At 48.3% G+C, this 13,653-nt stretch overlaps 1 protein-coding gene across 1 annotated transcript in view; it reads left to right on the top strand.

Annotated features, from left to right (window-relative positions):
• LOC117363071 (amine oxidase [flavin-containing] B-like) overlaps positions 1-13,653 on the top strand; it is a 124,903-nt gene that overhangs the window by 41,537 nt on the left and 69,713 nt on the right. The window contains exons 3-4 of the mRNA XM_033950319.1: positions 11-148; positions 12,013-12,117. Coding sequence (XP_033806210.1) covers positions 11-148; positions 12,013-12,117 — 243 coding nt within the window. The remainder of the gene's footprint in view (positions 1-10; positions 149-12,012; positions 12,118-13,653) is intronic.

Below are 13,653 nucleotides of genomic sequence, written 5' to 3'. Positions count from 1 at the left end.
CCTTTCACAGAACAAGCACGTCAAATACGTTGATCTTGGTGGGGCCTACGTGGGACCAACACAGAATCGTATCTTGCGGTTGGCGAAGGAGCTTGGAGTGGAGAACTACAAAGTGAACGAGGTTCAGCGCCTTCTTCATCGTGTCAAGGTAAATCGCTTGTCCCCTTCCTAAAACAGCCGGTGAAAGCATCCCTAACGTGTGGGAAGGGCTGTGGGCCTGGGTCTATGACGAGGGCTACCAGATTGTACTATTGTAAAATCCGGGCTGGTAGCCCCGCTCCCCAGGCCCATCCAGTTCCACCTGGCCCTGCCCTGTTCCACCCAGGTCATGACCTGTTCCAACCCAGCCCCGCTCCCCTCAACCTGCTCTTATGGTCAGAGCCACGTCGTGAGGGCATCTGCGCAGGCGTACGTGTGATGTGATTATGTCATGTATGTGCGCATGCGCGTCACTGCTTTTTGCATCTGCAGATGTCCTCCCGACGCGCGGTTCCAAGGCGGAAGCTTTTCAAAACCCAGATAAAGCGCCGGGTTTTGAAAAGCTATCCGGACGACCAGACATGCCTTCTAAAAAGAGGAGAAATGACGGGTTTTGGAAAGTCCATCTGGGAGACTGGACAGTCCCCTAAAAAGAGGAGAAATGCCGGGTTTTGGAAAGTCCATCTGGGAGACTGGACAGTCCCCTAAAAAGAAGACAAATGCCGAGTTTTGGAAAGTCCATCTGGGAGACTGGACAGTCCCCTAAAAAGAGGAGAAATGCCGGGTTTTGGAAAGTCCATCCGGGAGACTGGACAGTCCCCTAAAAAGAGGAGAAATGCCGGGTTTTGGAAAGTCCATCTGGGAGACTGGACAGTCCCCTAAAAAGAGGACAAATGCCGGGTTTTGGAAAGTCCATCTGGGAGACTGGACAGTCCCCTAAAAAGAGGAGAAATGACGGGTTTTGGAAAGTCCATCCGGGAGACTGGACAGTCCCATAAAAAGAGGAGAAATGACGGGTTTTGGAAAGTCCATCTGGGAGACTGGACAGTCCCCTAAAAAGAGGAGAAATGCCGGGTTTTGGAAAGTCCATCCGGGAGACTGGACAGTCCCCTAAAAAGAGGAGAAATGACGGGTTTTGGAAAGTCCATCTGGGAGACTGGACAGTCCCCTAAAAAGAGGACAAATGCCGGGCTTTGGAAAGTCCATCCGGGAGACTGGACAGTCCCATAAAAAGAGGAGAAATGACGGGCTTTGGAAAGTCCATCCGGGAGACTGGACAGTCCCCTAAAAAGAGGAGAAATGCCGGGCTTTGGAAAGTCCATCCGGGAGACTGGACAGTCCCCTAAAAAGAGGACAAATGCCGGGTTTTGGAAAGGACATCTGGGAGACTGGACAGTCCCCTAAAAAGAGGAGAAATGCCGGGCTTTGGAAAGTCCATCCGGGAGACTGGACAGTCCCCTAAAAAGAGGACAAATGCCGGGTTTTGGAAAGGACATCTGGGAGACTGGACAGTCCCCTAAAAAGAGGACAAATGCCGGGCTTTGGAAAGTCCATCCGGGAGACTGGACAGTCCCCTAAAATGAGGAGAAATGTCGGGTTTTGGAAAGTCCATCCGGGAGACTGGACAGTCCCATAAAAAGAGGAGAAATGACGGGTTTTGGAAAGTCCATCCGGGAGACTGGACAGTCCCATAAAAAGAGGAGAAATGACGGGTTTTGGAAAGTCCATCCGGGAGACTGGACAGTCCCCTAAAAAGAGGACAAATGCCGGGTTTTGGAAAGGACATCTGGGAGACTGGACAGTCCCCTAAAAAGAGGACAAATGCCGGGCTTTGGAAAGTCCATCCGGGAGATTGGACAGTCCCCTAAAAAGAGGAGAAATGCCGGGTTTTGGAAAGTCCATCCGGGAGACTGGACAGTCCCATAAAAAGAGGAGAAATGACGGGTTTTGGAAAGTCCATCCGGGAGACTGGACAGTCCCCTAAAAAGAGGACAAATGCCGGGTTTTGGAAAGGACATCTGGGAGACTGGACAGTCCCCTAAAAAGAGGACAAATGCCGGGCTTTGGAAAGTCCATCCGGGAGACTGGACAGTCCCCTAAAATGAGGAGAAATGTCGGGTTTTGGAAAGTCCATCCGGGAGACTGGACAGTCCCCTAAAATGAGGAGAAATGTCGGGTTTTGGAAAGTCCATCTGGGAGACTGGACAGTCCCCTAAAAAGAGGAGAAATGACGGGTTTTGGAAAGTCCATCCGGGAGACTGGACAGTCCCCTAAAAAGAGGACAAATGCCGGGTTTTGGAAAGTTCATCCGGGAGACTGGACAGTCCCCTAAAAAGAGGAGAAATGCCGGGCTTTGGAAAGTCCATCCGGGAGACTGGACAGTCCCCTAAAAAGAGGACAAATGCCGGGTTTTGGAAAGGACATCTGGGAGACTGGACAGTCCCCTAAAAAGAGGAGAAATGCCGGGCTTTGGAAAGTCCATCCGGGAGACTGGACAGTCCCCTAAAAAGAGGAGAAATGCCGGGTTTTGGAAAGTCCATCCGGGAGACTGGACAGTCCCCTAAAAAGAGGACAAATGCCGGGTTTTGGAAAGTCCATCCGGGAGACTGGACAGTCCCCTAAAAAGAGGACAAATGCCGGGTTTTGGAAAGTCCATCCGGGAGACTGGACAGTCCCCTAAAAAGAGGAGAAATGACGGGTTTTGGAAAGTCCATCCGGGAGACTGGACAGTCCCCTAAAAAGAGGAGAAATGCCGGGCTTTGGAAAGTCCATCCGGGAGACTGGACAGTCCCCTAAAAAGAGGAGAAATGCCGGGTTTTGGAAAGTCCATCCGGGAGACTGGACAGTCCCCTAAAAAGAGGACAAATGCCGGGTTTTGGAAAGTCCATCCGGGAGACTGGACAGTCCCCTAAAAAGAGGAGAAATGCCGGGTTTTGGAAAGTCCATCCGGGAGACTGGACAGTCCCCTAAAAAGAGGACAAATGCCGGGTTTTGGAAAGTCCATCCGGGAGACTGGACAGTCCCCTAAAAAGAGGAGAAATGCCGGGTTTTGGAAAGTCCATCTGGGAGACTGGACAGTCCCCTAAAAAGAGGAGAAATGCCGGGCTTTGGAAAGTCCATCTGGGAGACTGGACAGTCCCCTAAAAAGAGGAGAAATGCTGGGTTTTGGAAAGTCCATCTGGGAGACTGGACAGTCCCCTAGAAAGAGGACAAATGCCGGGTTTTGGAAAGTCCATCTGGGAGACTGGACAGTCCCCTAAAAAGAGGAGAAATGACGGGTTTTGGAAAGTCCATCCGGGAGACTGGACAGTCCCCTAAAAAGAGAAGAAATGCCGGGCTTTGAAAAGTCCATCCGGGAGACTGGACAGTCCCCTAAAAAGAAGAGAAATGCCGGGTTTTGGAAAGTCCATCCGGGAGACTGGACAGTCCCCTAAAAAGAGGAGAAATGCCGGGTTTTGGAAAGTCCATCTGGGAGACTGGACAGTCCCCTAAAAAGAGGAGAAATGCCGGGTTTTGGAAAGGACATCTGGGAGACTGGACAGTCCCCTAAAAAGAGGAGAAATGCCGGGCTTTGGAAAGTCCATCTGGGAGACTGGATAGTCCCCTAAAAAGAGGACAAATGCCGGGTTTTGGAAAGTCCAACTGGGAGACTGGACAGTCCCCTAAAAAGAGGAGAAATGCCGGGCTTTGGAAAGTCCATCTGGGAGACTGGACAGTCCCCTAAAAAGAGGAGAAATGCCGGGTTTTGGAAAGTCCATCTGGGAGACTGGACAGTCCCCTAAAAAGAGGAGAAATGCCGGGCTTTGGAAAGTCCATCTAGGAGACTGGACAGTCCCCTAGAAAGAGGACAAATGCCGGGGTTTGGAAAGTCCATCTGGGAGACTGGACAGTCCCCTAAAAAGAGGAGAAATGCCGGGTTTTGGAAAGTCCATCTGGGAGACTGGACAGTCCCCTAAAAAGAAGACAAATGCCGGGTTTTGGAAAGTCCATCTGGGAGACTCGACAGTCCCCTAAAAAGAGGACAAATGCTGGGTTTTGGAAAGGACATCTGGGAGACTGGACAGTCCCCTAAAAAGAGGACAAATGCCGAGTTTTGGAAAGTCCATCTGGGAGACTGGACAGTCCCCTAAAAAGAGGAGAAATGCCGGGCTTTGGAAAGTCCATCTGGGAGACTGGACAGTCCCCTAGAAAGAGGACAAATGCCGGGTTTTGGAAAGTCCATCTGGGAGACTGGACAGTCCCCTAAAAAGAGGACAAATGCCGGGTTTTGGAAAGTCCATCTGGGAGACTGGACAGTCCCCTAAAAAGAGGAGAAATGCCGGGTTTTGGAAAGTCCATCTGGGAGACTGGACAGTCCCCTAAAAAGAGGAGAAATGCCGGGTTTTGGAAAGTCCATCTGGGAGACTGGATAGTCCCCTAAAAAGAGGACAAATGCCGGGTTTTGGAAAGTCCATCTGGGAGCCTGGACTGTCCCCTATAAAGAGGACATGTCCGGGTTTTTCTAGATGTCTGATAACCCTGTTCATAGGTGCATCATTATTCTGCACATCTGGGAGGGGGGGGGGGGGGTGTCACACCTCTTTATTTGGCCACTATTATGGGGTCACGCACTGCCTGAAATGCCAGGGAAAAACAGGAGCCCTGTCCAGGTGTACCAGCTCTGCCCCAGTCTTCAGCGGAAAGTTCAATTTGCCAGCTTCCCTGTTTGCTCTCTCAGCGGGGTTTTTTTTTTTTTTTCTCTCCTTCCGAGCCTCTTATCTTGGCAGCACTGAAAAGACTGCCTTGGTCTCCCAGCAGAGGCGCGCAGCGGGGAAAAACCACAGTTTGAACAGCTGGGAACTCCTTATTCTTCCTGTCTGTTATGAACTGTCAGCAGATCAGCAGTGAAAAATCAGCTCCCCGTTTCTCTCTCACCTCTCAGCTCAGCTGCTAAGCTGGGGACTTAGGAATTGCTTTTTAAAAGCGATCGGAAAACCAGTTCGTACTTTTCAATGTCCTTCTATTGAAAAATAGATAAGCTGTAAAAAAAAAAAAAAAAAAAAAAAAGGCCCATTTTAGACAGAATGTAGAAATCGGAATTCATGCAATCAGATCGGGATGTGTAGAGAGAACAAGAGGGCACTCGCTAAAGTTAAAAGGGGATAGATTCCGAACAAACGTAAGGAAGTTCTTCACCCAGAGAGTGGTAGAAAACTGGTACACCCTTCCAGAATCTGTCATAGAGGAAAACACCCTCCAGGGATTCAAAACAAAGTTGGACAAGTTCCTGCTAAACTGGAACGTACGCAAGTAGGGCTGGTCTCAGTTAGGGCACTGGTCTTTAACCTAGGGGCTGCCGCGTGAGCGGACTGATGGGCAGGATGGACCACTGGTCTGACCCAGCAGCGGCACTTCTTATGTTCTGTACAATTCCGGTTGTGCTTTAAAAAAGGGGTGATGCTCAAAGCAATTTAACCAGCCAGAAATGGCTACTGGCCAGTTAAATCACCTGTTTGGAGTTAACCGCTAATTTTTATCTGCAGTTAACCAGTTAGTGTAGGGTTACCAGATTTCCTCTTTAAAAAACGGGGACTCCCGACTAGGGTTACCAGATTTTCCAAACGGAATCGCTTGTTCATTCGTTCCAAAAATACTTGGATGAAACAACTAGATTTAAAACAAACCCGAGAAAATATTCACTCAATGTGTACTTAAACTGTGGAATTTGTTGGCGGGCAATGTGGCGAAAGCAGTTAGCTTAGCAGGATTTAAAAAAAAACAAAAAAAAAAAAAAACAGTTTGGATAATTTCCTAAAAGTCCTTAAGCCATTATTAAGGTGGACTTGGGGAGCTCCACTGTTTATTCCTAAGATAAGCAGCATAAAATCTATTATACTGTTTGGGATTGTGCCAGGTATTTGTGACCTGGGTTGGCCACTGCTGGAAACAGGTTTGATGGACCTTTGGTCTGTCCCAGTATGGCAGCATTTATTGATTTATTAATCTAATTCATTATTTATCCTGTTCTCCCCAACGAGTTCAGAATGGGTTACAAGTTGATGATTTTGGGGTTTCAATATGAGGATGATGAAAAGTAGGAACTGGATTTCCTATTGCTTTTAAAAAAAGCAATTCCTAAGTCCCCAACTTAGCAGCTGAGCTGAGAGGTGATATTTTTTATTTTTTTTGTGCTGACTTCTCGTATGCAAATCTGCTTCTAAGGCCCAGTATTTTTGCAGCTGTAAAAACCAGCTGTAAGTTATAACATATGCAGGGTGTCTTGATATCAATAAAAGGTCTTCCAACAGGGAGAAAGGCCACAGAGCACTGAACAGGTGCATTTCTCTTTCACTGAAAAGATTGCTCTGTGGAGGTAAAGCTAAGAGGTTCCTGGGCCGATCAAACTTATCACATCACAGGCCGGACGTGCTGTAGGACGAGAGAAGCAGGTTCAGCTCCTTGAAACGTGGACCCATAATTTATAAATCTGCTCGCAAAATCGCAGAGCTACGAGGGAGCACACGCTGGGGGGGTCACGCTGGGCCGCTTGTTTTAGCGTTGCCCTTTTCCAAATTCTTCCCTTGGGAACTGGGAGCCGAACGGCCTGAGCTGGACAAGTGACAGGTCGAAGGGGAGCCCAGCCCCCACGGTCACTGCCAGATCGCAGCACTGGAGAACGCACGCTGAGCGCTTCCATGTGGACATTCTCAGAGCCGAAACCTCTCTTTAGGGAGGGGAGGGACTTCTTTAATCTCTGCCAGTATCGGCGGCCACTGATAGCGTGTCAATCATGCACCGGCGCCGATGATAGAATTTTGCTTTTTTTAAATTTACACCGGTGCCTTAAATATAGGCCAGCATTTCAGAAGCCTATATTTGGGGGTGCTGGTGTTGCGTTTATGGAAGTGCCTAGGGGCGCCTAAAGCCACATAAGAACATAAGAATTGCTGCTGCTGGGTCAGACCAGTGGTCCATCGTGTCCAGCAGTCCACTCATGCGGCGGCCCTTAGTTTAGCAGGAACTTGTCTAACTTTGTCTTGAATCCCTGGAGGGTGTTTTCCCCTATGACAGACTCCGGAAGAGCGTTCCAGTTTTCTACCACTCTCTGGGTGAAGAAGAACTTCACCAATCACACCCCTACCCCTAAAGCAAAGCAAGTTAATTTCTTGTCCCCAACAAATCACACCTCTTCCCCCACAATGGAAAGCAAGATTGCTCCCTGGGCCCCTTCCCCAGCACACCCACCCCTGGCCTTTATCTAACCAATGCACGATAGTTCACAGCTTCCCCAGCACACACCCTTCACCCAAAACAAACCGCAAGTATTTTTTCCTGCCCAGCAAACTAAATGGGCAGTTAGTTTTGCTTACGTCGGTTGCTAGGGCTGCGAATACATTTTCTTCAATGTCGGTGCAAGGGAAAGAATCTGCCAAGTGTCCCTTACTTTCGGAGGCAGCTGGGACAGGGCTCGCTGTAGGCTCCTTTTGTAAGTGGGGAGCCTAGCTGAAGGGAAAGCCAGCAGCTACTGCAGGGAGGCTGTTATTTGGTGACACGGTTACAGCCGGCTGGAGTTTTTTTTTCGGCGCTTCCCTTCCCGCCCCTTGAGGTGTCACCTCGGCTCCTCTCGATTCCCGCCAGCGTCGGAAGCCTTCTCTGACGCTGGTGCGGCTCCTGAGAAGAGCCGACAGGAGAGCAGGATGTCCAGCACTGGGGTCCATGGTGGCTCCGTGCTCCATGCTTAGCTGCCGGGGCCTGCAGCTTCTGACAGCCGCCACGGCCTGCAGCCGCCGACAGCCGCCGGGGCTATTAGGCTTCCACCTCTGACTTTTGCCGGTCTGGTCTGGCCTGCTCGCCTTGCCGTATTTTTTTTTTTAGTTGAAACGCGGCGGTGGCTCCTCTCATGATCCCCACCTGCGTCGGAAGTCCGACGCAGCGGGGATCGTGAGAGTAGCCACCGCTGCGTCTTTCAACTAAAAAATGCAATACGGCAGCGAGCAGGCCAGACCGTAAGCCGCGCATGCGCACTTCCTATTGGTCGCTACAGCTCACGGAAAACGGACGCACGCGATGGGAGTGCGCATGCGTGGCCTAGTGTTTTATTATATTAGAAGATGTGTAGAAAGCTTTTCACAAAATCCCTCATGACAGACTTCTGAGACAATTAAAAAGCTACTCTTTGGGATTCTAGAATCTTGTTACTCTCTGGAATTCCAGAAACTTCCTATTTTTTGAGATTCTGTATGGAATGTTGCCACTCCTTGGGTTTTGGCCAGGTACTAGTGACCTGGATTGGCCATCATGAGAACGGGCTACTGGGCTTAATGGACCATTGGTCTGACCCACTAAGGCTATTCTTATGTTCTTATAAGCTAAATGGATATGGACTCCCTGGTGATTTTGCTAGGGTTACCAGATTCTACCTCAGTAAAATACGGACTAGAGAGTTGCACGGGAACAGAAATCCCACCCATTCCCACCCGTCCCCGCCAGGATCCTCTCCATCCCCACCCATCCCCGCCAGGATCCTCTTCGTCCCCACCCGTCCCCGCCAGGATCCTCTCCGTCCCCACCCGTCCCCACCAGGATCCTCTCCGTCCACACCCGTCCCCGCCAGGATCCTCTCTGTCCCCACCCGTCCCGTCAGGATCCTCTCCATCCCCGCCAGGGATCCTCTCCGTCCCCACCCATCCCCGCAAGGAATTACCTCCATCCCCACCCGTCCCCATAAAAAGCAGCAATTATCTCTGACAGAATCATCAATTCCACAGTTTCTTTTGTGTTTGCGCTGCTGTTTTCCTTGTGGAATCTCTTTGGTGGAACCCTTTTTTTGTTTTCTGTTCAGGTAATTAACTTATAAACTCCCTCTTTTACTAAGGCTGACGTGTCCATTATATTATATGGACGAACCCTGCTTACAAAGCCCTCCATCCCCGTGGGAGTCCCGTTGGCTAGAGGGGGTCCCCGTGGGAGTCCCGTGAGCCAGAGGGGGGTCCCCGTGGGAGTCCCGTTGGCTAGAAGGGGGTCCCCGTGGGAGTCCCATGGGTTAGGGGGGATTCCCACGGGGCCCCCGCGGGACCCGCGGGATTCTCGCGTTCCCCGCTCCCATGCAGACCTCTAATACGGACCCCGAGACCGGCCCCCCAGGCCCGCCCAGTTCCACCCATCCTCGCCCCAGCTCCACCCTCAGCTCCGCCCCCAGCCCTGCCCCACACTGCCTGTTCATTGGGCAGGAAGGCATCCAAGCATGCGCCGATGCGATGATGTCACGCACATGTACGCATGACATCACCGCGTTGGATCTGCGCATGCGCGGATGCCCCCCTCCCGCCGCAATTTCTTTTCAAAACCCGGACAAAGAGCCAGGTTTTGAAAAGCTGTCCTGACCCCCGAACATGTCCTCAGAAGGAGGACCTGTCCGGGGACCCTAGTTTTTGCTACTGCCGGACTAACGGTTACCCTCTGAAAATGACTTTGAAGTGGCCAGGGAGTGTTCCACTTGGCGGCTGAAGTGCTTAACTTCTGCTTGTCTGACTTTAGGACGGTTTTGTCAACAGCTGGTTACTAATTAACAGATCGTAGGAGTTAGTAGTCTCCTCTGGAAAAGAAAGCAGGTAGGCGTGATGGATGTGCCTGAACAGAAGAGGGAGGGGGGAAGAGGAGGCAAGAGGTTTCATTGCTGCCGCCTTTAACTTGTTTGCAGAGTTCTCAAGAGAATTATTGACGCCGCTGAAAAATTTGCTCCAGTATAAAAAAAATCACAACATCTACTTTTTCCTGGACAATTTGGAGAAGGGAGACTTAAAAGAAGTCAAAGGGGATTTAAGAAAGCCTTTTGAGAAAGCATGGAAAGACTATGAAAACTTTAAGAACTTCTAACATCAGATCCTTTTGTCTGACTGGAATTATTGTGATGTTCATATCTTGTTTCTATCTCTGTTTTTTATCTTCTCTATCTTTACCATTTTTTTTTTTTTTTCCAATTCTTTATTCATTTTCATATCTCATAACAAGTATACAATAATCATTCAATATTCATACAATTCACTTGTATACTTCATATAATATTAAATCTTATATTATCCCCCTCCCCCCTTCCCTTCCATACATATTAACATTTTATTTGAATCTCACACATTATACCCTCCCAATCCCATATCATATTATTCTTCTATAAAAAAAAAAGTGTCTAATCATTCGAATATTCAATCAATGGCCCCCAAATTTTTTTAATTATTGTTTTCTCTGGTACTTTAGTTAGATTGTGAGCCTTCGGGACAGTTAGAGAACTTCCAAGTACCTATCTTTATTTATTTTTATTTTTTTGTATCTTTAATGCATCTTTATTGTAAACCGCTTTGAACCTCACGGTATAGTGGTATATAAGAAATAAATTAAATTAAATTGAGAAGATGATTTTTCGATACTTGGCACTGAAACATCCTTGGTCGCTGGGCAGCACGCCAGGAACTCTTTTCCCCATCCCACATCTGGCTGAAGTTGCTGATTTGTGTTCGTTGAAATTAAAAGGAAATGCAGTTTAGATTAAGGTTACTACAGGGCTCCAGAAAACAAGAGGACAGATTGAGATCTCCGGGTTTTACTTCCATTGAAAGCAAAGGAAGAAAACCCCCAGATGTCTCTTTCCGTCCTCCTTACTTCCATTGTATTTAATGGAAGTAAAACCTGGATATCTCAATCCGTCCTTTTTCTGGAGCCATACGGGCCTAGATGCACTAAACAGGGTCGGTAAGACCGCATGGGTCTGATGCAGTCCGATTTTTGGCTGATTCCACAAGAGCGACTGATGCTCAAACAAGTTTGCATGCAAATGATTTGAGCGGAGGTTCATCGCAATCCCCGTCCGGTCTCACCGATGAATCGCTGTGAGAGCGACTCTCACACGCGCGCAGAGCCGGCAGGGGAAGCCTGAACAGCTGAGAGGTGTATCCACCCAATGATTCCAGAGTTCTAGAACAGCATAATCAAAAAGCTCTGGATTTGGTAGATGGAAGTCTCAGTACCTTAAGGCCAGGGAGTTGAAGCAGATTTTCTTCAATGAATACGATAATCTTGAAGAGACTTGCTTAGGTAGGTTCTGAGACAAATATTCAGGTTGTTCCAAATAAATAAATAAATAAAGTCAGCAGGCCTTGAGCATGTACAGATGCCAGCTGGTCATGATGCCTCTTTTGTTATGCCAACTGTAATGTTGCCATCCCTGAGGGAGGGAGGGAAGGAAGGAGAGGGATTACCTGCTGAAGAGGTGAGGGAAGAAAGGAGGGAAGGAAGGAGAGGGATTTCCTGCTGAAGAGGTGAGGGAGGAAGGGAGGGAAGGAGACAGATAATGAATATCATGGGTGTGGGAGTTGAAAGGCAAAGAGAGAGAAAAATGCTGGACACTATTGAGGGGGGGCGGAGGGAGGAAGGAAGGAGAGATGCTGAAAAGATAAAGGGAAAGAAAGATGCTGGATACCATGGGAGGGGTATTGAGAGGTTGGGAAGGAAAGAGATCCTGGACACATTAGGGGAGACTAAAGAAGGGGAGATGCTGGCTTGGGGGCGGAGCTTGGGCCTCCCAAACAATAAGGTGTTTCACTGCCCCTGCAGTGGCATGCTGACTCTGGTGCGTTTTGGATCCGAGTCGCTCTCAGCAGCGCAGAAATGAGAGAGTTCCAAAGGTTTGCGCTTTTAATAGCTGTCCGCATGGTAGAATGGGGGTGGGGAATCAAGCTGAGAATGGGGCAGTCTTTGATGAAGTAACACCCAAAGGACCCAGGAAAGCTATGCAGAGATACTCATGTGTTTTAACGCGTGGAATCCAGCAGGCAAGGAGCTTAACCACAGAAAGGTGCTGACGGAAAATGATGGGTGCCAGAAGCAGGCAGTGTTAATTGCAGTAATATGGAGTGAAAAATAATGGCATGGGAGGCATTAGTGATTCATGCGTGTGGACCCATTTGCATGCGCTGCGATACCTGCAAAGATGTTTGCTCTGCTGTGCGGTTTCGATCTTTCGAAGTGACCTTTTTTCTGTTTTCCTCTTGTGTGTTGCAGGGGAAGTCGTATCCTTTCAAGGGCCCCTTCCCTCCCATGTGGAATCCCGTGGCCTACTTAGACTACAACAACCTGTGGAGGACTTTAGACAACATGGGAAAGGAGGTAACCGTGTGCCACGTCCAGTCTTCAGAATACAGTTCTGTGTAGGACAGGAGCCCCTTATGTAGTGAAAGGTCACTTGGACACACAAAGTCAGAGGCGTGAAGAAAGTACAAGAAATTTATTACGGTATACCGGACTCTAGTGCAGATAATAACCTGCCTACTAGAGTGTCAGAAACAGGAAATACACGGACTTTTATGCCCTTTTTGCAAACTAATATATGCAAAAACTACAATTTTCATTTGTTACTTCTATAACTTTCTACAATTATTATTGGTCCTAAGCTCACACTAGCAGGTCACTTATCTAACTCTTACAGTTCTAAATGTAAAATGTACAGAAGGGCAGGGTACATCATGGCTCAAACTCTTATCTATTTAGCTTACAATGTGGTAAGGCAGGGACATACATTTTAGGCAGATGAAGTCAATAGATTGTACACTTTCTTCAGCAATGTAGGCCAGAGCAATATTTTAAACAACAGTTAACCATTTCATGACCCTACAGTAGAATATCTCAAAAAATGTAAGCAAATCAGAGTGTGCCAAAAGTCCGACTCTCCCGACCAACAGGGAACTGAGGTTCCTCACCTATAGCACCAAAAATCGATGAACTACCCCGTTTCCCCAATGCCTTCGCGCGTCACACCACAACTGCAAAAGATGAGCCAATAACGGATTCCCCCACGACCCTCCAAGGACACGCCACCAGGGGAAGAAGACCAAAGCCAATACTTCAAGCAATCAGGACCCACTAAACCAGTGGTCTCAAACACGCAGCCCGGGGGCCACATGCGGCCCGCCAGGTACTATTTTGAGGCCCTCGGTATATGTATCATAATCACAAAAGTAAAATAAAACAGTTTCTTGATCATATGCCTCTTTAACTATAAATGACAATATTATTATTAAGACTTAGCCAAAAGGAAAGATTTATAAACTATAAAGAGTTTTACCTCATGCAAAATTGTCATTTCTTTAATAAGACAGTAACTATTTTTTCTAAGGCCCTCCAAGTACCTACAAATCCAAAATGTGGCCCTGCAAAGGGTTTGAGTTTGAGACCACTGCACTAAACGTTGCTCGATACACACCACAATTTTAGAATCTGCTATTTCCAATCCAATAAAAGCCGGACTTCAGGATATCCCTAATGAATAAGCATGAGATATATTGAAATGCAGCAACTCCACTGTATGGAAATTCAGGTCATACATATTCACTGTGACTAGAAACAAAAAAATCAGACTGATTTAGTGTCTTCCGAGGACTGGGTTGAGAACCCCTGGTTTAGGAATTAAGTATAGGGTTACCAGAAGTCCGGATTTCCCCCAGACATGTCCTGCTTTTGAGGACATGTCCGGGGGTCCGGACGGCTTTTCAAAACCCGGCAGTTTGTCTGGGTTTTGAAAAGCTTGGAACAAATCACTGTGGCGTGTGCAGACGCCGCGTGATGATGTCACATGCGTGTGAGGTCATTGCGTCGCATCCGTGCATGCATGGATGTGCTCCTGCCCGACAAGAGCGGGCAGCGGGG

The sequence above is a fragment of the Geotrypetes seraphini genome, chromosome 6 (assembly GCF_902459505.1).
Source record: "Geotrypetes seraphini chromosome 6, aGeoSer1.1, whole genome shotgun sequence".
In the NCBI taxonomy this organism is placed as follows: domain Eukaryota; kingdom Metazoa; phylum Chordata; class Amphibia; order Gymnophiona; family Dermophiidae; genus Geotrypetes; species Geotrypetes seraphini.
Note: the sequence above shows the minus strand (reverse complement) of the source record. Positions and strands in the feature narration are given on the sequence as shown.